This window comes from Pezoporus wallicus, unplaced genomic scaffold, assembly GCF_028554395.1.
Source record: "Pezoporus wallicus isolate ANWC-B61680 ecotype Strahan unplaced genomic scaffold, APGP_CSIRO_Pwel_v1 contig_8209, whole genome shotgun sequence".
Classification (NCBI taxonomy): Eukaryota; Metazoa; Chordata; class Aves; order Psittaciformes; family Psittacidae; genus Pezoporus; species Pezoporus wallicus.
This window is the reverse complement of record NW_026637192.1, coordinates 178,270-205,009: the sequence shown is the minus strand read 5'-3', so window position 1 is coordinate 205,009 and position 26,740 is coordinate 178,270. Positions and strand designations below refer to the sequence as shown.

Genomic DNA, 26,740 nt, shown 5'->3' with positions numbered 1-26,740 from the left:
CTTCTGAGAATACTTACCCTTAAAGCACCATATAATATTGAGTAACATTAAAAGTATTGATCCTAATCCTTCAAGACTCTCAAACAAACTACTTTAAGACTGTTACCAAGAAACCCAGAAGTCAGGCTTCCTGTTGCTCTCAAATATACCCACAGTCTTCAAACTACAACTCAACATTTATTTCTTCATACACCTTTATATTCTTCCACCAGCAGGAATAGCGAGGACCTTTCCCAGTAGTATGCAAAAGTGTCTAAGTCATCTAGATTGGTCACAGACCTCCCCATTTTAACAGCAAACTTGTCACTGTATTTGTTTTTATATGAATGAGTCACTGACACAGAAAGCTTGTTCATCTCATTCCCTGCATGTAGTTAGATACTTTTCAGTTCTCTTGGTTTCAGGTTCTGAATTGCAATCCCTTCATTATATGTGCTATCGGGCATCCCTATTCTGGTTCTGTTTACATATACAATAAAACCAAGACATACAATCAGTTGAATTATTGTTCCTGTGTCTGGCATGTCTCATTAGAATTCATGTAACAGGCATGCTTTGTGTTAAACACTAGCTTCATATTTTAAGACAGTCAAGTCACCACTTACACACAGTTTAAGTCATTTTATCTTCAAATTTCAGCAAGTATTACATACTGTGCTTTCAGTTACCTGTCAGTGAGTAGCTGTGTGACCTGTGACCTTGGGCAAATCACAACTTATTTACTACATAACCTTCAGAAGATAAATTAAATGCTGAGTGTCCCTGTTCCTCTGAAATGAGCATAAGACAAATACATTTCTCATTTGTTATTGAAATTCTGCTAGTAGCTTCTCTGGGCCTTGGAGAATTCAGTGTAAAACAGGCATGCTACTGCTTACCCAACACACAGTGAGCTGGAGTTGATTTCTGTGAAGTACTTTACTTTGAGACCTTTGGAAGTAAAGTGCTATTACAACAGAATGTGACAGGATGCTTCAGGCAAAGTGCATGCTGCATTTAGAGCTTAATGTTACCATTACCTTAATGGCTAAATCACAATGTTTGCTGGCAGTAGTGAGTTGTTCAATATGTCTATCCACTTCTGCTACCGATAAACTGCAGCTGCTTTTCTTCCTCCCGCAGACAACATTTTCCAGACCTGTTAGCACTCTTTGCAGTTCTGAATTCAAGTCACTACAGTTATCTAAAAGAAAGCAAAACAAAACAAGAATTATCTCAATAATTAGTGACTCAGTGAAAAGAAAAATTAAGCCAGGAAGTGCCTGTTCCAGAACCACTGCACTGATGTTGTTCAAGGAATGTCCTTGCAATATGCCCATTTTTCCTCACAAAGTGATATGCTTAAACACCATAACCACATTAACTGAAATGATGAATTACCTCCCATCTGACAAAAACCCCTCCCCTATTTATCTGAAGTGTTCGTTCTTTATTCAAAGACCTCTTGTTTTCTGAAGAGCATCACTTTAAGACACCACATGCTCACATAACATGGATTTTCTTTTTTGTTGGGTTTTTTTTTTTTTTCCTGCCTAGAAATAGGCCTTTTCAGGGCCTATTACTCTGATTTTATTATCCCTAGAGGTTTTTCCTCTGTAAATTCTATATATTTTTCTGCCTGGTACACTCACTGACACTACAACTTGACATTTTTTGAAGGAATTTTTGTCATTGTACTTACAAGCTGCCTGATTTTAAAAAATCCTGGTGTTTAGAGAAATGATCCCTATCTATATGTTTCCTTTTTACAGCTATTTCTTCTTCAAATGCAACTGCAGAATATTCAGGGACCATAACAACACACCTTGTTGTTGTTATGTTCCATAATTCTACAACCACGTTAGCAGCATATATAACACTATTTTGATTATAAAATGTGACAGTCACTTCCTTTTCTGTCTTTAGGCAAAGCTCTTCTAGTGTCCTGGGCATTGCCACAGCATCCTCCATTTCTGTGAAAGCAGTGGTTCTTAGTACCATGCTATCTCACTTCAAAAAAATATTTTTGTTTTTCTTAAGCTTACACATGACAACAGACAGTGGCAGCTCCTAAGGCAGGCACATGGTAGAATTCACCCTTGTGCTCTCTTGGCTGTGCTATTATTTCTGGCATACTACTTCAGAGTTTGCAGCAACTACCAACTGTAAAGCATGCAAGTGGTACACTATGAGAGAGTAGTGCTACACATTACTAAAACCAATAGCAGGCATCCTTGCTGGAGCATGTTATTTCTATACAACTGCTGCAAGCATTTAACTCATAGCTGTGGCTCTTACAGGGAACTAAAGTAGCATGGCATTTAACAGGCATGAGACACAAGATTACTGTAGACTGCCTTGATATCTCTCTGTGCAAGAGAAGACTGAAAGCATTTGGATGAAGGGATGAGATGATCAGAAAGTAAAAAAATCCTGTAAATGTGCTGCCACAAAAACACCTCAACAGACTAATGCAGAAACATGAAACTATCACTGACCAAAAAGAACAGTTTGGAATGATGTCACAGTATTGTGACATGAAAAATGTGAATGGCCACTACATACAAAACTTTACTCCTGGAAGTCATATTCACTAGTTCCTGACTAGCAGCCACTCATCTGTTGTAGTAATTCCAAAAATCCCTCTACAGTAACACTTACTTATGAGCAGCAAATACTGAGCAGGATGCTTAATTGTAAAACCCTCTATTCTGTTTGTTTGAATTTATTTGTTTCCATAGCATCTCCTGTAACAGACATTTTGCCTATTTAAAAAAGCTTCACAAGACCTTGTACACTTTTTGTTTCTACAATAACACTGTCCCCAGAAATTCAGGTTTTATGGAATCCTAGTATCTCAGAATCATACAATGGTTTGGGTTGAAAGGAACCTTAAAGCTCACCCAGTTCCAACCTCTTGCCATGGGCAGGGACACTCTCCACTAGACCAGGTTGCTCCAAATCCCATCCAAGCCAGGCCTTGAACACTGACAGGGATGTGGCAGCCACAGCTTCTCTGGGCAACCTGTGCCAGCATAAGACCACCCTCACAGGGAAGATTATCTTCCCAATGTCTAATCAAAATGCCCCATCTTTAAGCTGAAAGACTCTTCCCCTTGTGTTATCACTACATGCCCCTGTAAGAACTCCTTCTCCACTTTTCTCGTAGACCCCCTTTAGTACTGGATGAGAACCCTGTTTGTGCCAGAAAACTAGTACAAACCAATCACAAGCACTGGAGAGTATTCACACTTTTAGCTCTTGGAGTTTTACTGCCTGTAGTGATAGAGCAGTATATCCACATGCATTAGTGTATCTTGTTATATTATTTATTACATCACTGATGTTCATTACATTAGGGCAGTAAGCAAGGTAGTGCACATTGTTATTAGGTCATGATTTTTTATCCTTATATACCTGTACCTAGAAGAATAAAAAAATATATCCATATTTGTGTATATATATGTATGTGTGTGCATACGCACACAACAGGATTTATTTTCACAGGAATACAGACACAAACCCCAAAAAGGACAGAATCCATAGAAGAATTACAAGAAAAAAGAAGCAAAATATGAAAAAAAAAAAAAGCAAGAATCCCTTCAGTTAACATTCTTATTTTCTCCATTGCTGTATTTCATTTTATTGCCATGTTTCCCACTGTTAGAAGAAACCTAGATGCATGACTTGCTGTTATTGTGAACAAACCCTGCCTCAGCTCCACACCATTAAGAATAAAACTGAAGCCCTAATCCCAAAATAAATGCTTAAAAGTAAATCAGTTAGATTTTTTTTTTAGTAAAAAAAAGAGGAAAAAAAATGAAAGTCCTAATGTTAGAATCTATTCAAGTAGAAAATAGTATGTATCAACTTCTGAAAGTAAAATTAGAGATGTGCACATCTACAGGGATATGACATTGTTGGAATCACAGAAACATGGTGGGATGGCTCCTGTGATTGGAGTGTTGGAATTGAAGGTTACAGGCTCTTTAGGAAAGGCAGGCCAGACAGAAGGGGAAGGAGGTGTAGCTATTTATGTCAATGATAGGCTGGAAAGTGTGGAACTCTGCCTGGGATGGGTGATGAGTCAACGGAAAGCTTGTGGGTCAGGGTCAAAGGGAGAACTGTGATGGGGGACATTACTGTAGGGGTCTGCTACAGGCTGCCTGATCAGGAGGACTGTGTAGATGTAGCCTGATCAGGAGGAATGTGTAGATGTAGCCTGATCAGGAGGACTGTGTAGATGTAGCCTGATCAGGAGGACTGTGTAGATGTAGCCTGATCAGGAGGACTGTGTAGATGTAGCCCTCTATAGACAGATATACTCACAGGCCCTTGTCCTCGTGGGAAAGAATATAGGGACACTGTTTGGGAAGCTAGGGACCAGGTCTTGCCTTTATAAATACACAACTCCAGAGCCGGTGTATTCATTTCAATTTAAGAAAATGTACAGAAAACCTTTTTTATATGGTAGCTTACAATATCAGCATGTTTTCTTCATTATTAAAGTCCATCTGAAGGCAATGAATATTATGCCCACAAGTCAGCCTTCTCTGGAGTCCACACTTCTAAACGGCACCACACTGGAACAAGCAGCAAGAAGTTCTCAGTAATAAAGTGCACTGCTCAAACATGTGGAAACCGCTTTAATACAGTTCCTTATGTATGGAAGTAAACATTGCATGATGCATTATAACCATGAAAGCGTCATGTGGAGTTAAGAGTTTATTACTTAAGCATCAAAAGTTCCGCAACAGGGCTTAAGAGTAGTACTATTTCAGTGATTTCCTAGAACACTCACTGCTCATGTACATTATCACCCACAGAAGTTCACCCACCAGACATTCAGCTAATTTACCCAGGGAAGAAAATGAAGACCAAGTATTTGATTCTAAATATAAATTAAAAGAAATAGTATTCTGAATAGAATTCTGGAAATCAGTCACAGTGAGGATTACATGACACTTCTGCTAGTCTACAGCTGTAAGGGTGGTGAGGCACTGGAATGGGTTGCCCAAGGAAGTTGTGAATGCTCCATCTCTGGTGGTGTTCAAGGCCAGGCTGGACAGAGCCTTGGGTGACATGGTTCAGTGTAAGGTGTTCCTGCCCATGGCAGGAGGGTTGGAACTAGACGATCTTAAAGTCCTTTCCAACCCTAACTATTCTATGATTCTATGAAAACACTATCATACTGAAGGCCTATTATCTGCTCATGCTTACATTGCAAACTTTATGGAGTAATTATTCCATACTTGGAGCTTCTTCAAATGATCAGTAATTGTGCTTGGATGACAAAACAGATGATATTCTGAAAAAAAAAGATGCTTGCCTTCTTAGTTCTTAACTAGAAAAAAATCAGTTACAGACTGTCTGGAGATACTCCCCTCTTGCACTGCATTTTGAATAGCCTGGGTAAGATTTATCCTTGTCTAAATCCACTTCAGTAAGCTATCACAATTCCATACTTCAAAAAGGCTGTCAAGATTTCAAAAAGTGCAGATATTCTTTATAATTAGGCTGTAAAAAACCTGGACGTGCTTCCCCTTCCCCCCCCCCCCCCCCCAAGTTTTACTCTGTCTGCAATTGTTTTCTAGAGTTAGACTACTTTACAGGCACAATGGTATGTGAATTGCTCTTTTTCCCCCCCTCTTCTTTCCCAAAAGTCATGAGCTTTGCTGAACAATCATTCCATTTCAGACTCAATAGCTATTCCATATCAAAGCACAGAGATTACTTCACATGTGAGATCATAGTCATGGAAAAGTTCAGTATTTTTGTGATTAACACAGCCTGGATTAATTTGTATCCTTGCAAAAGACTTTCAAAAGCTATGACACCTTTCTGCTGTAAGAAGGCATCAGAAGCATAACTCACCTACGTCTGCGGCGACCATGGTGGACTGATTCTCTGGTACTGAAACAGAATTCTGGTCCATGCTGCATGAATCTTCGTTAACCTCATGCTGGCTTTGGCTGAGCTCTGACCGCAACTCTGAATACTCATCTTCCTCCCTGTGAGAGAGAGTAAAGGCAGAAATAAATCCTCTGAAGAAATACCATGACCCTTATTTCATACCTGTAATATGAAATATTGTATGCTGAGCAGCAGGATACAATCCACAGAAGTCTAAGCCAGCAGAGGTTTTATACCCTTACTGCAAAGCAACTGTGCTATGCCCATAATGATCACTTGCAGCAGCCAACACCTCGCTTCTATTTCTTTATTTCCAAGTTCATTATTACTCCAGAAAACTAGACAAGGAAACAATGGGTGGAACTGAGTGCAAGCAAGGATGTGTGCAAGGATATACAGTGCTCTGCAATAAATTCTGAAATGGCAATTCTTAATCAGCGTAAGTGGCTTTTGATCCCAAAGTAAATTAGCAATTACTGATTTTGGTCTCCTCAGCTCAAACATGCCATCAGCTGTGAGCAAAGCAAGTGTGCACATGCACAAACCTGCACATGTGTATCAAAATGCTCCTGGGGACAAAAAATTTTTCCTTTTCTCAAAAGGAAGAGAATGTGTGAGTATAATGCTGAACTGCTGCCTCAGTTACCTAGGTTTTAACTCATTTGTCAAGCTGGTTCTACTAAAATAATTGAGGACAGAGGATACTTTAGCTAAAGCTAATGAGATTAAAAATTTAGGGCTTTTCCCTCGTCTCCACACAAAGAGCTGAAAGAAGTAGGAAAGAAGATAAGTAAATGACTAACAGCTTTGCCAGAAAACACTTGTAAACATTTCTTTCTTTTGAGCTATTTGCTGATTCAACTCAAGAGATTTTTTATTATTTTTATTGTTTTTACTTTTACAGCGACTGTTTTAACATTCAAGCGCTCATTTTAAACATAAGAACAACATCAGGTTATTCTAGTTCAAATTCCCTCTGGTAAGTAAGCAAACAGCCTCCATTTTGTTAAAATAAAACAAATGCAGAGATTTGTTTTGATTCAGATTCAACACAAAAGTATGAGAATGAAACACTCTGGATCTGGAACAATGAGAAACAGCAAAGAGCTATCTGGGGATCTGCATCTGGGAGGGGCACCTGTAATGTTAAGCCTGCTGTATGTATGCTACATGGTGATGAGTGTTTCTTACAGAAGGATTGCAGGATTCAGCCTGGAGACATGTCTGGGTTTGCCAGGCAATACAGCAGAGGAGATGGCCCATACATACAGAGAACAATGACAGAAGTAAAGTCTGATCTTAAAGTAGCAGAGGTGACAATTTATGAGACAGGTCAACTCAAAAAAGGAGTTTCAGTTTGCTTGCCAATGTCAGAGAGAGCAACCGGAATCAAGAGAACAACTCAATATGAGTTATGCTTCTTGTTCATTTTATACAAATCCTTAACCCTTATATACTATTTCTTACATGCACTTACAGTGATTTGGCATATTATGATTGGATACATGTCCTGAAGACCCTTAGTGACTAACATATAATTGGTTAAACACAGGTGTGAGAACTCAACCTCAAAAGCTTGCCAACAGTCCACAGTTCTCATTAACTCGCTGAATTCCAGCCTCTTATCTTGCTTGCTTAAGCTTCTTCGGGCCTCTCATGGCCTTGCTGTATCTTTCAGGATTATTCAGAGTTTATGTACCAATTATGCATTCTCCCGTGAGAACACTGTCTCCACTGCCAAGAAGGGTCATTTCTACAGGAACTATCATGCTCTTCTACCCCTTACATTCATTTCAGTAGAAAGGACGTCTGACTTTATCACAAGCACTTAGTGACTATTATTAAACAAAAATGCAGGTCAGTTGATTAAAATAGAGATTTTGATAAAAAATAAGTCTTTATGGTATCATGCAGTACATGTTTAAGAGAGTGTGAGAACTAAATGATGAATAGCAAGAATTAAAACAGTGTAATGAAGACAGATAAGTGCGGGTTTATGTTACATGAACTCGTTTATTATTAGCCACAGCACAAGACAGGAGTAATTAGCTTTAGATAAAAACAATACCCAAGCACTCTAACAGTTGCATTTTTTTTAACTGAAGGTAAATAATCTTTCCTTTTATGAAACAACTAGTTCTACATTTTTAAAACCTAAATTACCTCTACAAATGTGCGAGAGGCTGTACTGATCACAAAACAATGCTGCACACAATAATAATGTCTTACCACTCTTCTTCTGGCTACTATTGCATAGATTTTCTGTTTTAAGTCCAACACAGGTTCATCTAGCTAGCACTAGCGCTGTTTTTTCAGTTTAAGCATCCTCAGTATCTTGGGGCACTTGAAAAGTACATCACGCAGCAGGACTTGCGTCTTTCCCAGTAGCTCAAGCCAGAATCAGTCTCTGAATGAGCTAATGCTTCTAAGACTTGACCAGAAAGATCAGAAATCCATTTCTAGTAAAGCAACAGCAAGGCCAATCAGTCTCTCTGTCACCAGTCTCATGGGGGAGAAGCCTAAAAACACATGGGGGAATCTGAGGGGACCAGTGAATCTCAAATACAAATTTTGCCTTTAAAACTGAAGTTGGCAGTAACAAAAGATACTGTTGGTGACTCCCCTTTCCTCAGAACAGGAGAAGAGTCATTCAGTGGCACTGGAAATACGAGCTGCTGAACAGCTGATGATGATGAACCACTGAACTCCTGCCACAGCACCCAGATGGTGGATGTATTACAACCTCCCGGTTGCTGTCATCATCTAGGACTTGGCTGAAGAAAGGAGATATATATTTGTTCTCCTATGTGCCCTGATGGATCCCAGTTGTTGGAATGTCATTGTGAGTTAGAGGCAACTGAAATCAGGTCAAGCTGTTCTCAACACAGGGCAGCATGGGAACAATGTTGGAGCAAAAGGGTGTGTTTTGTGGGAACATCTGCACTTACCTGCTTTCCTCATGTCCGGGTGCAAGCAGTGATCACAACTGCTGTACAGGCACTGAGTAAAACTTGAGCGAGTATTCAGCAAAATGGCACACTTTCATCATCCTTTCCCACCACTGACAAGTTCTGCCAGTGTCGAGGTTTAAACCCAGTCAGGTAATTCGTTCGCTCACTTCCCCCCCTTCTTTCCCTCCCCCTACTCCCGGAGGGACAGAGAGGAGAATCGAAAAGAATGCAACTCCCACGGGTTGAGATAAGAACAGTTTAGTAACTAAGGTATAACACAGATCACTACTGCTACCACCAATGATAATAATGATAAAGGAAAATAACAAGGGAAGAGAATACAACACCTCAGCACCAGCCGACCGATAACTTGCCCCCCTCAGCCCAACCAAGCACCAACCAATACCTCTTCCAACCCTGCCGTCTCCCAGCCCTTCCTGCTAACTCCCAGTTACATCCTGGGCATGACGTGCTGTGGTATGGAATACCTCTTTGGTCAGTTTGGGTCAGGTGTCCTGTCTCTGCTTCCTCCCAGCTTCCCCTCCTTCCTGGCAGAGCATGAGCCTCACAAAGTCCTTGGCCAAACCAAAACATCGCTATCAGTTCTGTTCCCAGGCCGAAAGTCAAAACACAGCACTGCACCAGCTACCAAGAAGAAGAAACATGACTGCTACTGCTGAACCCAGGACAGCCAGGAACATGACAAGGTGTGCATTCTCTTCACAGTGCAAAGAATGCATAGCTTCACGCTTTAGGTGCCAGCAACAATTCAACAATCATTTTACTTGAACAAGTATTTTTAAAGCGTTCTAAGACCCTCAGATTGAGAATACCACAGGTGTATGTGCACTGCAACCCAGACTGACTGCTCCCTTTGTATATACTCTTAAGGTCCCTCTGAACTAGTTCACTTGTGAACAAACAGTGACACACTTGAGATAACATGAGAATTAATCACCAGTGGCAGGTAGGGCTGAAGTACTATTCACATCCACAGTGCTATCTGAATTGGATTCACTTAACTTCCATGTAGCACATATTTTGAAGCTAGAATCAGATCTCCAGGTCATTGTGTAAATATGACTTTAAGTGCCATTTGTTATTTACTCTCCTTCTTCCTCATTAACTCCAACACAACCTACTTTCTGAATATATTTCAGATTAAAAGCTCTAAGTCTGAACAAATGGGTTTACAGCAACGGCCTACAAGCTTCTTGACAACTGTTCCAAATAACCCTTAGCACACACCAGTATTCAACGGAATGTATTTCTGTTTGGTATTGTCAAAGTTACAATTTTTAGAGTTGCACAGATGGACCCAAACAGCCAGTGGTTTAGAACTAAAAGCAGTTTGGTCTCTTTCCTTTTCCTGAATCTCACTTTGACATGTATGAAAGACTGTCAATCACAGGCCAAATTCTTTTTGCCAGCCAAAGACATGATTAAAAAGGAAAAAAAAAAAAAAAAAGAAAGAAAAGATTTGAGTTTGAATTACTCTAAGACAATACTAAAACCTTCTGAAGTCAGGAATATTCACCATATTCACCTTTAATGCAGATCTAATTCCCTTTTAGTACTTCAGTACTACTGTGTAATTTGTAAATCCTTTGTCTGCTTCAGAGTTATCTGGTGTATTGGTTATATCTAAGTATTTACAATATTACTGTAACTCGGAAGATCCATTTGATTGGATCTGCTGTCCTCCAAGTTGTACACACTTGGGAGAGAAAACCGGAGCAGGCATACACCTTGTCAAAGGACAGAGAACCTTTGCAATGTAAAAAAAAATTCTCTTCTAAATTGAAACAGCAGAAGTAGGGGTAACACTGCCCCCAGCTTCCATTTGACAAGCTAACACGAACTCAAAGCTAGCACCACTCAGTGAAAGCTGTTCACTCTAAAAGCAGGCAAAATGTGCTCTACACAATCCTCATAGTCCCTTCTGCCCAGCAGTATTGCAGAGTTTGATGAAAGCTTGTGAATTCAGTCTTACAATGGACTTACAATACTAGCTACCTCCTCCCACTTTCTTAGTAATTTAGACGAGAACACTGAGACAGTCACACAACTGTAATTTTCCAAGAAAAAACAGAGCAAAGGTTTATGTCTCTAGACTGCTCAAATGAAAAAAAAAAAGCATCCTCATCCTAGTAGAGCACTTCTTTAGTGTCTTTTTGCTCCCAAACTGCTACCGTATTGAGGTGGTACTGGGTAAATTCTGCACTGTCACATGTGAAGAACTAGGCAAGCAAGAGGTTCATCTACTTGAACAGTGTGAGCATAGGGAGTATCAAGTCAGACACAGCTGTATTTCAGCTTTCTATTTTCGTGAGGTTGTGCTTCCAAACCAGCTGGGCTGTCCAGAGGCAGTAGCAGGGAGATGAGACAACTGGAGATGAATGTTGGCTTGCTTCCACAACCATGGTGACCTCATTTTCCTTAGGGAATGCTGGAACAACACAGTGTGAGAGCAGCAGCTAACTTCATGTGGGCACACACATCAAACTTCTTGTAACCAAGAAATAGCTATCAAAACCTAGAAAAATCCTGGAAACTTCTAAAAAACCTCCTGTAAGATTACTAAGATCAGCATATCACACATAACCTGGGAACAGGCACATGTGACTTAAGCTTTTTTTAGAGCTGGTATTACTGAACCACATGAGCAAAAGTCCAGACAGTGTAAGGACAGAAAAAAAAAAATATACCCAAACAAAACAAACCATCAAAAACATCCTTGGAATGTTTTGGAAGAAAAATCCTTGGAATTAAGAATATTAACGAGCTTACGCAGCTTGCAAGAATCCTCAAACTGTTGCAAAACCTTATTCAGATTTACACACTCTTTTTGCTTACTTTCTGCCCCACTTTCTCAGGGTACCACTCACATTCAAAGAGATACAAATTTAAAGATAATACAGCTTAAAGAGGGTAGTCAAATATCCTCCATGCATCTCTGGTTTCTTCTAATTGTTTCCAGAATATTTTTGGGTTTTGGAAGGAACCATGAAGAATGTCACAAAGCAGCAGCACATCAAGCTACATGTTAGGGTTTTTTTTACAGCCTAAAAGCAGTACACAACAATCTCTCTGTCAGCGCTAGGGAAACATTTATCTGCTACACAATTAATGTAAACTCAAGAAAATTGTTTTCAGAAAGGCAGCCTAAACTTTTTGACAACACAAGTAAAACCTCCATACAGCATTACTTGCATGTAGCCAAAAATTAAATCAGGACTAAAATCCCTCCTGTGTTCTGGTTCAGAGGAAAAGTATAAACTCTGAGGCCATAGCCAGGACTGTTTTGTTCCAGCTCTTGGGCTCACAGTCCGTATGGCTCCACCACAGCCAAGGGTGGAGGCATTGTGAGTCACACCTGTTCCAGGAGGGACAGCAGTTACATCACCCTTGCTCCCTTGGGATGAAGCAGCTTCTCAGAGGTGATGCAAGTAGACTCCAGAGTGGATTTACAGACAGACACAACCAAAAAATATCAGTTCTTCTTCTTTCAGTTGTCTTTACAAACCCTGTGGAATCCCTCCGATTCTACCTCTGATTGCCATTTTTCAGCAAAAATATTACTTCTCTGTTCCCCAGACACCACATTATTGGCCTGCAAACTATTAAAGGAAATAAGAAAATCCACTAACCTAACAAATATCTTGTTCTTACTAATAAAACCAGAACAAATAAAAACAGAGCTTCTCTGAGCAAAATGAGTTCTCATATGACAGGACCAAAGAGGTGGGGCATGCCAGTGGTGTGGGAACTGCTCCAGCAGTATTGTTCTGATGCCTTCAAAAGCCTGCAGCCCCCAAAGGGGCAGCCAAACTGCACTTCTCACTCCTACCAAGCTCAGTTCTTATGCCTCACATTCCTGTGCATGCCACTGCTGTTATGTTTAAGACATCATTAAACTATTCATAGTATGCACCCAATTCCAATATTTTGTAATTGAACCACTTGGCATTTAGCTTGCCACAGGATCTTGAAACAAACCGGTTTCATAGATTCTATGTAGTATTTTTCTTAAATGTCATGGCGTTATTTTGTCTTTCAGGAAAAAAAAATAAATAAGAAAATCCATGCAGCTTCTGTGATTTTGCCTTTCAACTAGACTTTTCAATTGGCGGAGCTTTACCAGAGAGGAGGGCAGGATGGCCAACCAGTATCTTGCAAAAGAAAGGTGATTCAGAACAAGACAAAAGACAAGTTTGTCTGTGGAGGTATTAAGCATGAACATATAAGGGAGTTACAGGGATTTTTTTCAGAGAAGTACTACTGGTTTAGAAAATACCTCCCTGAAAAATCTCACCATGACCATCACTAGTTACGATCATCTCAGAGGTGGCAGTATTTATCTTCTTAATTAACATAATGTGATTCTATTCCTGCTTTTATAGTGGTATATATACGTGACAAACCTTTTTTTTTGTATATAAATATTTTCATGGAAGGCTAAGCAAGTAGTTATAACAACACTGCCTTGTGCTAGTAGAAATGTTTACAGGGAAGAGCAAATGAAGCAGTTATAAAAAACCTTGCAGCTAATAAGCATGGAAAACTGAAAATTTGCTACTTGGTTAGAGCACCACATCAATATTACCTACACAAGAGTCACATCTGACTTGATTTATCTAGAAAATCCATGGAGTCTAGTAGTTTTACTGCTTAAAGCTCCTTCTTCATTCTAGTCCAACTTTCTCTATGTGAGAGCAACGCGTAAAAGCAAGTGAGGACAAGTGTTTTCCTGCAGTCAAACGTGAAATTTATTTTAACACAGTAACAAGTAATGACATAGTGTAATACCCCAAGTTTTGCTGCTCCAAAGACAAGCAACAGCATGATTTGTACCATTTTGTTTTGTCAGAAATAACAGTACAAGTAGATGCAAAACCTACTGAAAACCATTTGAGCCGTATTTTTCATTACATGTTAAAACCAGGTGATCTATAGCATGCCACAAAATAAAGTTAAAGTAGAGGTGCAAGCCGGGTGGCTACATATTCCTTTATCCACCACTGCTATCATGTATCTGGTACCCTGGCATGTATGCTATGATAAAAAATATTTATACAGCACAGAGCAGTTCTTTGCAGTGATCATTAGGCTTTGACAAGTATGATTTTGCCAGACAGTATGTACTCTCAAAGTGATACTCTGGAGAACACATACCATAATTATGCGCAGATACTCAGTACCAGTCATAACAAGCCTAACTACCTAAAAGTCATCACCAAATTGTATTTGGAGTAGAATTCACACCATGTTTTGCACCATTCTTGCATTGGCCTACAGTTTCCAGGAAGTTGCTGTACCTTATCGTTGCTCCCTGTAGTCGATCAATTTTCTTATTTAATTCAGCAATGATACTGTGCAACTCTGTGATCCTTTCCTCGTAGCGTAGTGTCGTTTGCTCCTGCAAGTCTTCGTGCTCTCTCATTAGATGGGATTGTTCACACTAAAGCAGAAAAGCAGGGAACAGAAAAGGTTTTATGAGTAATTGCATAGAGGTCAATACAAGGTAAAAGTACACACCATTAATGGTTTCCTTACTCATCAAACCAACACTGCCTTTGAAAGAAAAAAGGATGGATATAAAATCAAGAGGTACACACAGGTCATTACAAGATTACAGATGGACTGAAAGAGTATACACTGTACTCTTTTTGTCGCCTCCTCCCCCTCTAAAGGGCAGAAGTTGCCCTTCCTGCTTGAACTAAACCCACCATTTGCAACTGAAAATAGCTACAAATATCTCTCTCACCTTTTGATCTGTGAGATTCATGATGCATCATGAATCTTCAAGGATCTTCCCTATGTGGTCTGAATTAGGACAAGTCCTAAGGCAGAAACCACATTATTATAAAGAAAACAAACCACACTTTGAGGTTATGACTTATTCTGTAGTGTATTTGGTTTTATTAGCCTGTAAAGATATGATAGCATATTTTAAATTAATTTAATCCATTCTAATAAAATGCTTATTACTTGAACAATTAAAGGGCTACATGGCTGCTTGGTTTCTATGTGTAAGACAAAATCCTTGTTTTAATTTCCCATAGAATTTTAAATCCAGTCCCTCTGGTTTGCTCTTCGCATCAGCAAACACTCCAATCACAACACACAATTACAGCCTACTTCAGTTACAATATAACAGTGCATGCTGATTGAAGTTATGCTTGATAGTGGCTGGAAAGAGCAAGACTTCAAGACTTCTAACTTTTTGCTTGTGACCACCTGCAGGAAACAATCAAGCCTCCTTGCAACGGCAGAATGGTATGCATTATGCTTTCAATGAAAAAGAAAATCACGCTCCAACTGACAGTATAAAAACTATACTCATTAATTGAAGACCTGCAATATAAGATCCGAGTGACATTTCTAAAGTAAAGGCTGTAATTTATAATAATGTACAAAGTCATCCAACATTGCTACACCAAAACTTTTGAAAATCAAGTATACACCCTATACAGAGATAACTCCCTCAACCCTTTGTATCATAAATACAAAAATTATACCCAAGCTAGCAGCTATTTTCGATTTGCCCTCCTATTTTTTGGCCACTCACATTTATAGCTTAAGGACATCATCTACATAAAAGGCTGCTTGAAATCTAAAATTTATGTTAAGCTTTATGTTTTATTTAAATTTGAAATAATTTTTTTCAGAATTTTTAAGTTCCAGGAATATGCATATTGAAAAGTAGCCCAGACATAAGAGCTCCAATCCCACAGACTGCAGCAAAACTGTTTCTTAATCCAGCTGTAGTCAAAAGCACTTTTACCTACACCAAGACAAACAGACCGTATCTTTACACTTGTCCTGGGTAGGAGAGGACTGATAAATGTTCAGCTGGCTTTTAAGACTTCATGTTTGCAACGGTATAGTATAATGACTCTTTATTGTAGAATCATTTGACAGCTTATTTCTCACATTTTCGTATCTTAACATTGTATCTGGTTGAAGTACCACCATGGCTTTCAGAGTACAGAAACAGTGTAGAGAAAATGTTGAAAAAATGCTTTAAAACAGATTTCAAGTGCAAAAAAGAGTTGCTGCTTCTGTCCTTCTAAACCTAAATTTCCTCTGACACACATTGATACCCACAAATGCTACCAAAGCATTATTCAGATCAATCAATAATGTGCATTACTTTTTTTTCTTTTAAACCAAAAGGATATTTCAGATGGAGTGTATAATAACTCTTTCCAGAGAATAAATAAAATCCCTATTACAATATTATTTGTCTTTCTAAGCTGTTCACTGAAAAGCGGGATTTATTTATCTATCTTGACTGACGATATATGGACTCCTGCTAATGGACCTCAGCCGTACTACCAGACTTGCTTTCTTTTTTCTCCAGCCATTTCTCTCTTGGAACAATGATGTGCCCTAGTTCCTATTTCTTTCCAAATTGTATATATTCAACTCTTTCAATTTATTTGCATGACAGTCACACAGACTTTTAAAGATAAATACCTTGTACCTTTTCCCTCATCCCTCTTCCAGCCTCATACTTAAGTTCTTATCAAAACCATGAAGAGCTCTAGTTCTCTGAGAAAGCAAACAGAGGGATAAGCCACTGAGAGGTTGTGAAAGATGAGCAATTGTTGAGGTCAGGAGAAATGTTGCCAGCACAGTTCTAAGTGTAAGTAAGTGACGAGTAAGTGACTCATTTTTTGTACAGACTAAAAAAGGTTAATTCAATTACGGTATAAATTAACAATACTTGGGAACACCTTTGTCTGACATTCCAATACTGGGAAACAACCACAAGAGCAAGAAGAATATGAGGGAGAAGGATGTTAAGAAAAAATATTTTAACCAAAGGATATTATCTCAACACATGATTCTACTGCCTAGTAATGTACACAAACTGCTAGGGAAAAAAACACTACCAGGTGCAAACCTTTATGTTAAATTCACAGTGGTTAGTCAGAAGACAAAAAAGAGCTCACTTAGAGACCCATCCCCCAGTGCCTCAGGCCCTGCAAACACTGGCTATAGTATTGTTCACCAAGAACACAAGTCATCATCTGAATGAGCCACCCTAATAAACCTAACAGGCTCACAGAAGCAGAAAATCTTCAAGCAACTGATACAGTAATTTAAAAAGGAATGTCAGACTTTAAAGTGGAAATCCACTCATCTAATTTTAACTATAAACACAAGTCCATTGTGGCAAATCCTCAATCATGCAAATGTACATGGTCAGAATTAATTGTTTGGTGATACTCTATGTATACTTGATGTGGAAGAAGACTACAACTAGACAGAGCTGATCCATTTGAGATAAGGACATCACACAACAGGACAAGTAATTTCAATGTTCATCTGAACACCATGTATTTCTACTTCAAGTTACTTCAAAATATTTTTTTACAAGAGGATGTAAAGAAATATTACAGCAGTAATGGGACTTGTTTCTTTGTCATAAAGAATCCAGAATGATGTAGCACAGTCTTTGTTACCCTACCCTTTGTTACCCTACCCTTTGTCTAGACCTATTATAAAATTCCAGAATTACAGAGACTAAGCACAAAGGTTGAGAAAGCAGGACTACCTTGTGAAAAGAAATGAAACGGTAGGAACGATATAGGTAAGTGAATTGTCTTTCCTTGCTATATTTCTTGAAACATCAGCATTTTATTAAATCCCACGTTCTATTGTAAAATTGTAGAACTCAGTGTCACAGGATGTTGGAAATTCCAAGAATGTAGATGGATTAGAAAGAATAGGTAACTCCATGGAGGATAGGGCCACAGAGGACTATTAAAAGTGATGTAGCCTCCTGTTCACAGATGTTGGCAGAAAGGTGGGGGAGTATGAAGGAGAACAGCACTCTGTATGTATTTCTCATGATCTCCCTTCAGACATCCACTATTTATCATATCAAAGTGAGGATACCATGCCAGCCAGAGCTAGCAGAAAGCACTGCATTTCTTCTCATAACCACAGAAAGATTTTTGGAAGAAGATATTTGTTGTGGTTGACCAGCACAGCAAATTTAATTCAAGAGATCACTTCATTGCCAAATTGTACACCAATACAAACATGCAAAGAGATCTGCTGTCTTATTGACATAATAGAAGGGTGTGGCCAAATGCTATAGCAGGTCTCCACACAGACTGCAGTTCGGAAATGAACATGCTACAACAACCAGTGATCAATTATGTTATTTTATGAAATTTTAAGCACAGTGTATCCAACCATCTGACTTCACCATTTGTCATCTAAATTACTTCAATTGCATTTCCTCAAATCACCTCCACCTTTCAAATCACTAATGCTTTCTTCCAAAGCATCTCACAAGCCTCATGAAATGATGGGAAAAGTATTACCAAAATGTGTTTTAAGAGCTATTTGTTCCAGAGAGCATTTACCACGCCTGTTAAAATGAAACATGCACTGCCTTTGTTAGTATAGTCCAGATGCAGAATAGAGATTTAATACTGATCCACTAGCATCTGAATATGGTTATGCAGAACCTCTACTACCTTGTATTTAATTTATGCCTTCTGAACCTCTGATTCACATTAGTGAGGAAGAAATGCACTAGACAGAGGTTGTAGAGGAAAAAAATGTTTGATATTATACATGATATGAATTTATGAATTTGGATGAATCTCTGTGGAGTGGGAGGAAAAGTTCAAAAAATTATGTTAAGTGAAGCATTTACTTTGGAAGATAGCCAACATACTCAACATGTGAGCCGTCCTTGTTTCTTGGCTTATTCTTTAGGAAAGACTCAATTTGATTGAATACACCCACCCCCAAAAACTCTATCTACCTGGGGGCTTTAAAAAAAAAAAAAAGAAAAGAAAAATTAAAGATTGAAAATAGCTGAATCTCAGAAACTTTATATAAATCGTTCATAAAAAAAGTAATTTTTTAATCTGACTTATTTTCTGGTTTTGTGTTATTCACAGTTTGGGTAGCAGCTGTCACTACACTTGTGTTCACAAGCACACAGCCCAAGATCACATAAAAATCTTCAGCATTACAAACTGAGAATATGCATAATTTGTAACCCATCAAAGAAAGCACCAAACAATTTTGTGCTAACAGAGCACATGTTAGTTGGTATTAAGGACTGATCCTTAATCCTGGCCACCATCAGTGGGGATTCCTTACTGTATGGGAGAACCTATGAGGCACTCTTCACTGGCTAAGAGACAATATCAGTATTTTTAAATAAAGATCTAGAAGTAAACCTAAAACATGAACAAAAAACCTGTGGTTAGCACAAGACCCTGCAGAGTAATATGTAACAACAAAGTCAGTGTGGTCATGAAGAATGATGTGGAGTGTTTGGACACAATAGATGCATCTGGCTCTTTAATGACTATCAAATGCAAGCTCGTATCAAATTGTGTGTCAAAGAGCTGCAGCAGAAATTAGAAAAGGCTCTCAGGATTACAATAAATAACGTTAACTCCCAGCATGGCTCTGACTCACACATCAAGAAGAATGAAAACATGAAAGCGTTTTGTATTTCTTGATGTTGCATTGTTGGTCTGGAATAAGAGTATCACTTACAAGCCCCAAAACTTTAAAGGTAGCTGGAAAAACATCAAGGAATGCGGACAAGGGCCAAAATATGGTTGGATGACTGAGGTAAGAGACTTAAAATCAAGGCTGCCTAAACATTTCTGTATTTGGCTTGAGCTTAAGTAACACGCAGACACAGGCTCCTATCAAATTGCACTGAAAATTAAGATCCTAAATTCACAAGATCACAGAATGGCTGAGGTTGATAGGTCATCCAGCCAACCCCATACGGAACTCAAGGACCGTCACTTAGAGCAGGTTGACCAAGACCAGGTCCAGGTGGTCTGAGTACTTCAAAAGCTGGGGATTTCACAACCTTTCTGGGCAACAAATAAGATGCTATACTTTCACAGGACAAAACGCTTTGTGCCTATGCAAGTATAAGTAAGTATGCATTTTGAATTAGCTTTGAAATCTGAAGTACTAACAAAAGGTATTTCCCAGAATGACAGTATCAAAACCCAAAGGTTTCACTACCTCTTTACATTTATCTTGATAGGAAAAGATTCATTTTTTTTAATGAGCTGTGAAAGCACTAGAGTTCAGACCTTATTCTGACTTAATCCCTTGGCTTCCCACTGACTGTATTTTCTACAACAGATACATACAAAACTGGGTTACTAGAAGCCAGACTGAGATTTCAAACAATTCCTCACATACCATGAAAGCACTGCCAATTGGCAATAACTTTTTATCAGTATTAATTTGTGCTCTGTTTGTATCTGACCCCGAACTGGAAGGGCCTGCCTTCCCAATCCAGTCAGATCATGCTGCAATTTTTATATTCTAATATAGTTCAAAGCAGTTGCTGTTTATATTGGCTTCAAAACAAGACTGCTTCTTGCAGTCTTCAAATTCTTTTCACTTGTGACATTGCTCAAATATTATATCCTCTCCCCACGTATCACATTCCTCTCTGAAGAGCAAGACAACACAAAACCAAGGACCACCTTCAGAACTGAACTACTGCTCACCTGTGCTTTTGCCAATTTCTTTTCCAATAGGTCACGCTCCCCTTCTGTTTGTTGTAGACGTTTATTAAGCTCCACTATGTCTCCCTTTAATGAAGCCAGGGATGCTAAATGAAGCTAGAAGACAAAAGGAATGAAATAAATTAACTAATTCACAAGTCATTTAAAGATAAGAGGATTATGCACCAGCTAAAATATCTGGAATTCTGTAGTAGTTAAAAGGAACTTATTACAACAAAAGTCTAAAAGAAGTTCTCCTGTGCTACTTTTTGCAAAGAATTCTCCAGACAGCACACACGTCCCTTCATCAGAGAACATATTATAAGGATAAACACAATGAAGTGTAATTCAGCTGGAAATATGCATTAGTTTAATAGGAGGTGGTTTAAGTTTTGTGTTATAAAATCTTACACTAAATTTGTATTATAAAAGGTGCATCACAATTTGATACCTTCAGACATATAGGGGTTATCAGTTTGGTGAAGGGAATAACTCAAGTTCTGTGTAAGAACTTGATTTTATTTTGCAATTAAAGTTTACTCCACTTTGAGCTACTGCTCTGCAGCTGTTTTTCTCCTTGGTTCTATGTCAGTGAGTTTCAGTGATTCTAATCTACTGAAGCCACACATGAAGAACCTGAACTGTTTTTCTTTCTGCAGTAGATCCTTTTGATGAAAGATACATTCCATATTTAACTGATAGCATGTGGGAATATATAGCAGACTAGGATAACTAACATCATCTAAATTACATCAGCTACACTAACCTAGAAATCAAGAATGATTCTTAATCCTATACTTGTAATTTATTCACACTCTCTTCCTGTCCTTAAATATCCCATTCATCATTACACTGAAGGCATCAGCTAGAATTCAGCACTCAGTATTGACAACTACAGCCAAAGAATCCAGGAGGAAAATTAGCAACTGATAACTTTCTTTGTAGTAGTAAAAAAACAACTGCAAGTTATGCCTCATGAGAAAACAGATGTGACCTTTCACACCGGACCAAGTAACACAGCAAACACCGCTCTGCTGCCAAGATTCAGACTGAAACATACACCCTGTTTCTACTCCTTCAGCCAGTTTCAGTCCTTCACTCTGACATTTTATTGGGCAGGTTACTTTTAAGTTATTTTTCTTGTTCCATTTCCAGCCAATCTGCTACTGAGTCCTATTTTAATATCATTTTACCTTTACAACACCAGAAGCCGGCAAAACCAGAGGTGTTTTCACACAGTGACACGAAAGTAGCTATATGACGGCAGAGAGACAATATCATTTGACAACGCCTCCTTCACATACTGTATTGCTATAGAATAAGCCATCTCTGGCTTCAAGACAGAAAATACAATTTTATGAAGATTTTTAGATGTGAATTTTAGGTGCTAGTAGCTAGTTATGATAAAAGCTCTGGACATCCTAATTTTTGAGCTCAGTCTAAAGTATTTGTATTACGTCAGCTATGAAAATGTCTTACACGGGTGCAGCTATTAATTTCAGTATAAATATACCTGTACACAATTTTATGTCGTGATAGGTTTAAGATTCTCGAGGCAGACTCATTTTTCACGTGAAAAAAACAGCAATTAGCTCCTGCTACAGGCATATGCTACCTAACTTCTTTCAGGCATGCATGCTGGACTATCTTAGTAAACCCAGCAATACCCTGACCATCTTGAAGTTTTCTTGGTCTTCACCAGAAAGCCTTTCTTCCTGCCACAGGAAACTAGGCAGTGGTTTTACAGTGTGGAGAAACAAGAATCAGCCTAATTGTACCAATATGTTTGTAACTGACTTTCAATTTTCAGGAAAGCTAGTGACTTTATAAGCCACTGTTTTACCTTATTTCCTTAACAGAGGGGAAGTGTTACAATGAAGCTCACCAGTTTGTTAATCACATCTTGCATTCCTCACCACAGCTTTCAAATAACACATGAAAAAATTGCTACAATTCTCTAAATTGAGTAAGACCATGCTACACAGTCATATAAGTACACTATAATTAAGTGATTGTACACTATAATTAAACGATCACCAGCTGTGGTTTTAATTAAATACCAGAGCAATAATGTCCATACACATGGTGCTGTAATACAAGAGGACACTGCTAATTTAAAAATTTTGGTGAAAAACAACTTGTTCTCTGAACATTGGAACTAACAAGGCAGACTTCCTATGGATTTCTTTGTCCTGTTCCCACACTGTGGTCAGCTCTTCTTCACATCCCCTAGCACACCCCAAACTGAGTAATAAACAGCACTAATTGTGTCTAGTTTTTTAGTAACACTGCTGCCTGGCCTGGCAGCTCCTGCTGAACAAGGGTATCCAATGAGTGAATTACACCAGCCACCCTGTTCAATACAGGGTCTCTTTTATGCAAGTAACCAAAAGATGTCTTTATTAATTACACAGAAAGTTTGTTGCATCTTTTATGGTCCAGAATTATCCCTTCCTTTCATTACATCGACCGGTCCAGTTTCCAAGTATTAGTAAAACAGTAAAAAACCCCAAACAGCTTACTGAAAGGGAAGACTAGAAAACACGAAGTACAGGAAGCTGTAACACACAGAGGAGGGCTGCCTGGTGTATTCTTTGGTTTCATGTATGCATCCAGTCCGCTCAGCAATATGGCATACACAAGCAATGCTGTGTTAGTGACAACAGATAATGGTCCGTGGTGAAACACAAAAATAGAACAGTACTGTTTGGCATGGGTTGTGGGAACATAACCTTGAAAATAGGGGAGTTAACACAGCTGTTAGCAAAAGGGAGTCTTATACCAGTAAACATTTGTTCATATGCTGGCCACACATGTGCTGATGTTGCAACTTGTAATTTTACACTCCAACCCAAGGGGGGATATAAAGACCTGTGCAGGGACAGAAGGGTGAGAAGGCCAGATGCGCATCTTGATTCAGGAGACACCCTGATGACCCACTGCCTACCACCCCTCCGACCGGGCAACACGTTCCATCTCCTTCTCATGCTTGGCAGTACCCCATGCAATCAGGGGTTGGTATGTATGTAACCTGCTTTGCATTAATATATATATTTGCTTTGCACTATATAAACAGACCAGAGCATTTGATTGTTTACATTGTGTTTGGTGTCCAGTCTTTGCACACAGGAATCCTACAAACCTGGAACGTAACTGGCAATGAGGATGGGATTCTCGTAGAACAAACACTGTAGACTGAGAACAGGGTTTGGTCAGGAGGCAGCATAGCTGCACCAAGAGGCGCTGTTCTGTGCACGCGAAAGCAGGGCTTGGTCTCTGTGTGCACTGTCAGGGTTGTTCTAAGGTTGTTGTGTAATATACTATTGCTCTATTTTGTAGGAAGAGCCTCGGGCCGTGGCTCCTCCCGTGGAGCAACTGGGGTGGACACGGCAACCGTGGAGCACGCTGTGTGATACAACAGACAGCTGCACTAATGTAGGACCTGAACCTTGGGGAGCTAAGGACCCCACGGGAGTGTTAAAGTATTGGGGTGAGTTTGTAGAAACCCCCCATACCTGCTCGAAGGAGAGATCGAGTCATGCCAGACATATGACAGGCTGCTTGCTGCTTGCCTACAAAGTCATGGTAGATAAGAACACAGAATGGGAGCAACAAGTAGCAGATTTACATTCCAAGCTAGAAAGGGTTAAAATAGAAGTGCTGTTGCAGAGGCAGGCATTTGTAGCTGCTGCAGAGTAGGGTGAGCGACTTGGGGAAAAATGTGCCGCCCTAGCAGAAAAATATGCTGTTCATGTTGCTAAAAAAAGGAGCAATAAAAAAGATACAAAGGCAGTGAGGCCACGGGTCCATGCCCTTGTGTCTGATCCTGACTGCGAGCCAGAGACATGGAATGGAGATATCTGGGGTACCAGTGAGTCAGAATCAAATACTGAAGACAAGGCAGACGTGAAAAAGGAAGGAGCCTGTGCAGCTCCTATGTTTAAATGTAAGATGATTACCAGGGCAAATGGCCAAGTAAGAACAGATGAATTGACAGACTATAGTCCTGAGGAGATGAGTAATTTATTAGATAAATGCTAGCAGATACCAGAAGAGAAGCCCCAGAACTGGCTGGTTCACCCCATGGAGGAAGGAGCTGATACTGTATTACTAGAAGGAGCAGATGCGAAAATACTCATGGGACTCACCTCTGATCTGTGTGTACAATCCATCTTATGTCACATAGGGGACCAATGTATCACTGCATTGCAGTAGCTGGAATGTCAGATCTATACACTAATGATGATGCCTGGCCACCTGCAGCTAAAGAGTGGACCACTCTGCAGCAAGCCTGAGGGCATGAAACTAGCCGTCTTAGTGGGCTCTCCTGAGCTTTTTATGCAACAGCCCTTAATTACCGGAACACAGACCACACTTTTAGAGAGATGTCTATCAGCATGGAAGGCGCACCTCACACCCATACTACTATAAGAACAAGGAAACCCCACTGAACAGGTGATTGAAAAGCTATGCCAATTCGGGGATTTTACTGGGGCTGGGCTTGGACAAAGCGGTTCAGGGCCAGGGGAGAGTAGAAAAGATATAAAAAACTGCAAGCCATCCCATTCCCGTTACGTGGATAATTAAAAAAGTATTGCTGATAGTGCACCCAAGTCTGAAGCAGACCAGGGAGTGTTTGTGTGCATGGGTGCAAGGTCGGGCTGGGAAACAGCCTGAGGACTGACTGTTTACAGAACGGAATTTATAGTGACTGAAGACAGTCACTGTGGTTGATGTGGCTTCTGTTTGGCTTCATAGCCCAGATCTAAACCCTCTGCTGTTCCAGCGGGCCACCCGTGTGGCTGTTTGGGCCTGGAGGTGAGTGCCTGGATTGGGGGGGAGACTACTTGTTCACGGGTGTTCGACAGGGGTCTCAGGAACCTATGTGTCTTTTATAGACCAATTGGACAGTGTTATGCAGAGGCAGATTGATGGTCACTGGACTACTCATGCACTTTTATTTCAGCTAGCATATGAGGGTCCAGGTGGGGATTGCAGGGCTGTGTTAGCCCCAGCCAGAGGAAAATTTACAGACATTGACAAATTGGTTGGGGCACGTCAGGATGTCAGAGCAGAGGCTCGGAGGGCTTCTGTGTTGGCTGATGCATTAACTATTCTGGTTTTATTGGTCATATTAGATTGCATTCCAACCTGCCTGTCCCTTTAACTGTGGGTAATGACACAGCTGACTCCTTGGCTGTTAACACTGCAGTTCACTTCTGCAGCTGCTTCACATTCTTTTTTTTTTTTCATCAGAATGCCTCTGCTTTAAGGAGGCAGTTTAACCTGTCTTCTCAAGCAAAGCAATTTGTCAGGTCTTGCCCTGATTGCAAGTCAACAACTCAGTCCTCATTTGCCATGTATGTAAATCCTCATGGCTTAAAGGCGAACATGGTATCATGATGCTTTAGGCCCACAGAAATGGGAAGGGCCAGTGGAACTGATAACCTGGGGGAGGGGGTATATTTGTGTTCTCCTACCCACAGGTCTGTGATGGCCGCCTGCAAAGTTTGTCATGCCATACCATGAGCTGGATAGACAACTTGAAGAACCCAATGCCTCAGCTGCAGGAGCTGACCTTGAAGACCCCAAGTGGAATGAGACAGAGAAAAAAGGAATGATTTGCAAAACATCACTTGGGGGCAATTGAAAACTAACAACTTGAATATGTGTGCTTGCAACGTAGCTATTATTAGAAACTGTGATTTTGTGTATAAACCACCTGCATTTAGTAGCCAGTTGCTAATAAGAAACTACATCTTGTATTGTATGGAGTTGTCACGGGTAAAACAGATGTTAGAGCACGTAAACTTACAGCAGCTGCTAGAAAATGCTAAGGCAGAAGCTAGAAAGATTCTAATACAATGGTAGTGTTATAAAGCAGGTAATGGAACAAATTAAGAGGGTGGGAGAACCCCACTGGTGGAAAATTTTCTTTGGCTGGTCCCCCACTGCCACCAGCATCTTCAACATGCTGCTGTACCCTGTAGTAGTTACACTGCTAAAAATCTGTGTGTGCTTTGCCATAGCAGCAACTTGTTACTGGATGAGGCAGGTGAAACTCTGCATTGACAATGAGGTACAAGGACTGAGGTTGGCCAAATGCCTCCTACCACAGTCAAGGGCAAGACTGGGTTGGCCTCTGTGTTTGCCACCAAGAAGAACCTTTAGCTCTGCTGTTGGCTGCAACACAGCAGGTGTTGAGTGGTGGGGACACATGCCATGCCAGACCTTGATGTGAGGGATGTCCTCCTCTGTTACAAGAGGGCCATCCAGGAGGGAAGGGCAGGCCAAGCAGCCTGTGGTTGGCACGAGAGATGATCTAGTCCAAATCCCCTGCTCAAGCAGGGTCATCTAAAGCAGGTTTCACCA

The 26,740-nt window shown here is 39.9% G+C and overlaps 1 protein-coding gene across 8 annotated transcripts in view; it reads right to left on the bottom strand.

Moving 5' to 3' along the window:
• MCC (MCC regulator of WNT signaling pathway) overlaps positions 1–26,740 on the bottom strand; it is a 206,424-nt gene that overhangs the window by 42,633 nt on the left and 137,051 nt on the right. For all 8 annotated transcript variants that reach the window (XM_057403871.1, XM_057403872.1, XM_057403866.1 and 5 more), the window contains 4 exons: positions 20,372–20,485; positions 14,162–14,304; positions 5,854–5,990; positions 1,020–1,183 (listed from right to left, as the gene is read on the bottom strand). In XM_057403871.1, the coding sequence (XP_057259854.1) occupies positions 1,020–1,183; positions 5,854–5,990; positions 14,162–14,286 (426 nt within the window). In that variant the 5' untranslated portion in view covers positions 14,287–14,304; positions 20,372–20,485. The remainder of the gene's footprint in view (positions 1–1,019; positions 1,184–5,853; positions 5,991–14,161; positions 14,305–20,371; positions 20,486–26,740) is intronic.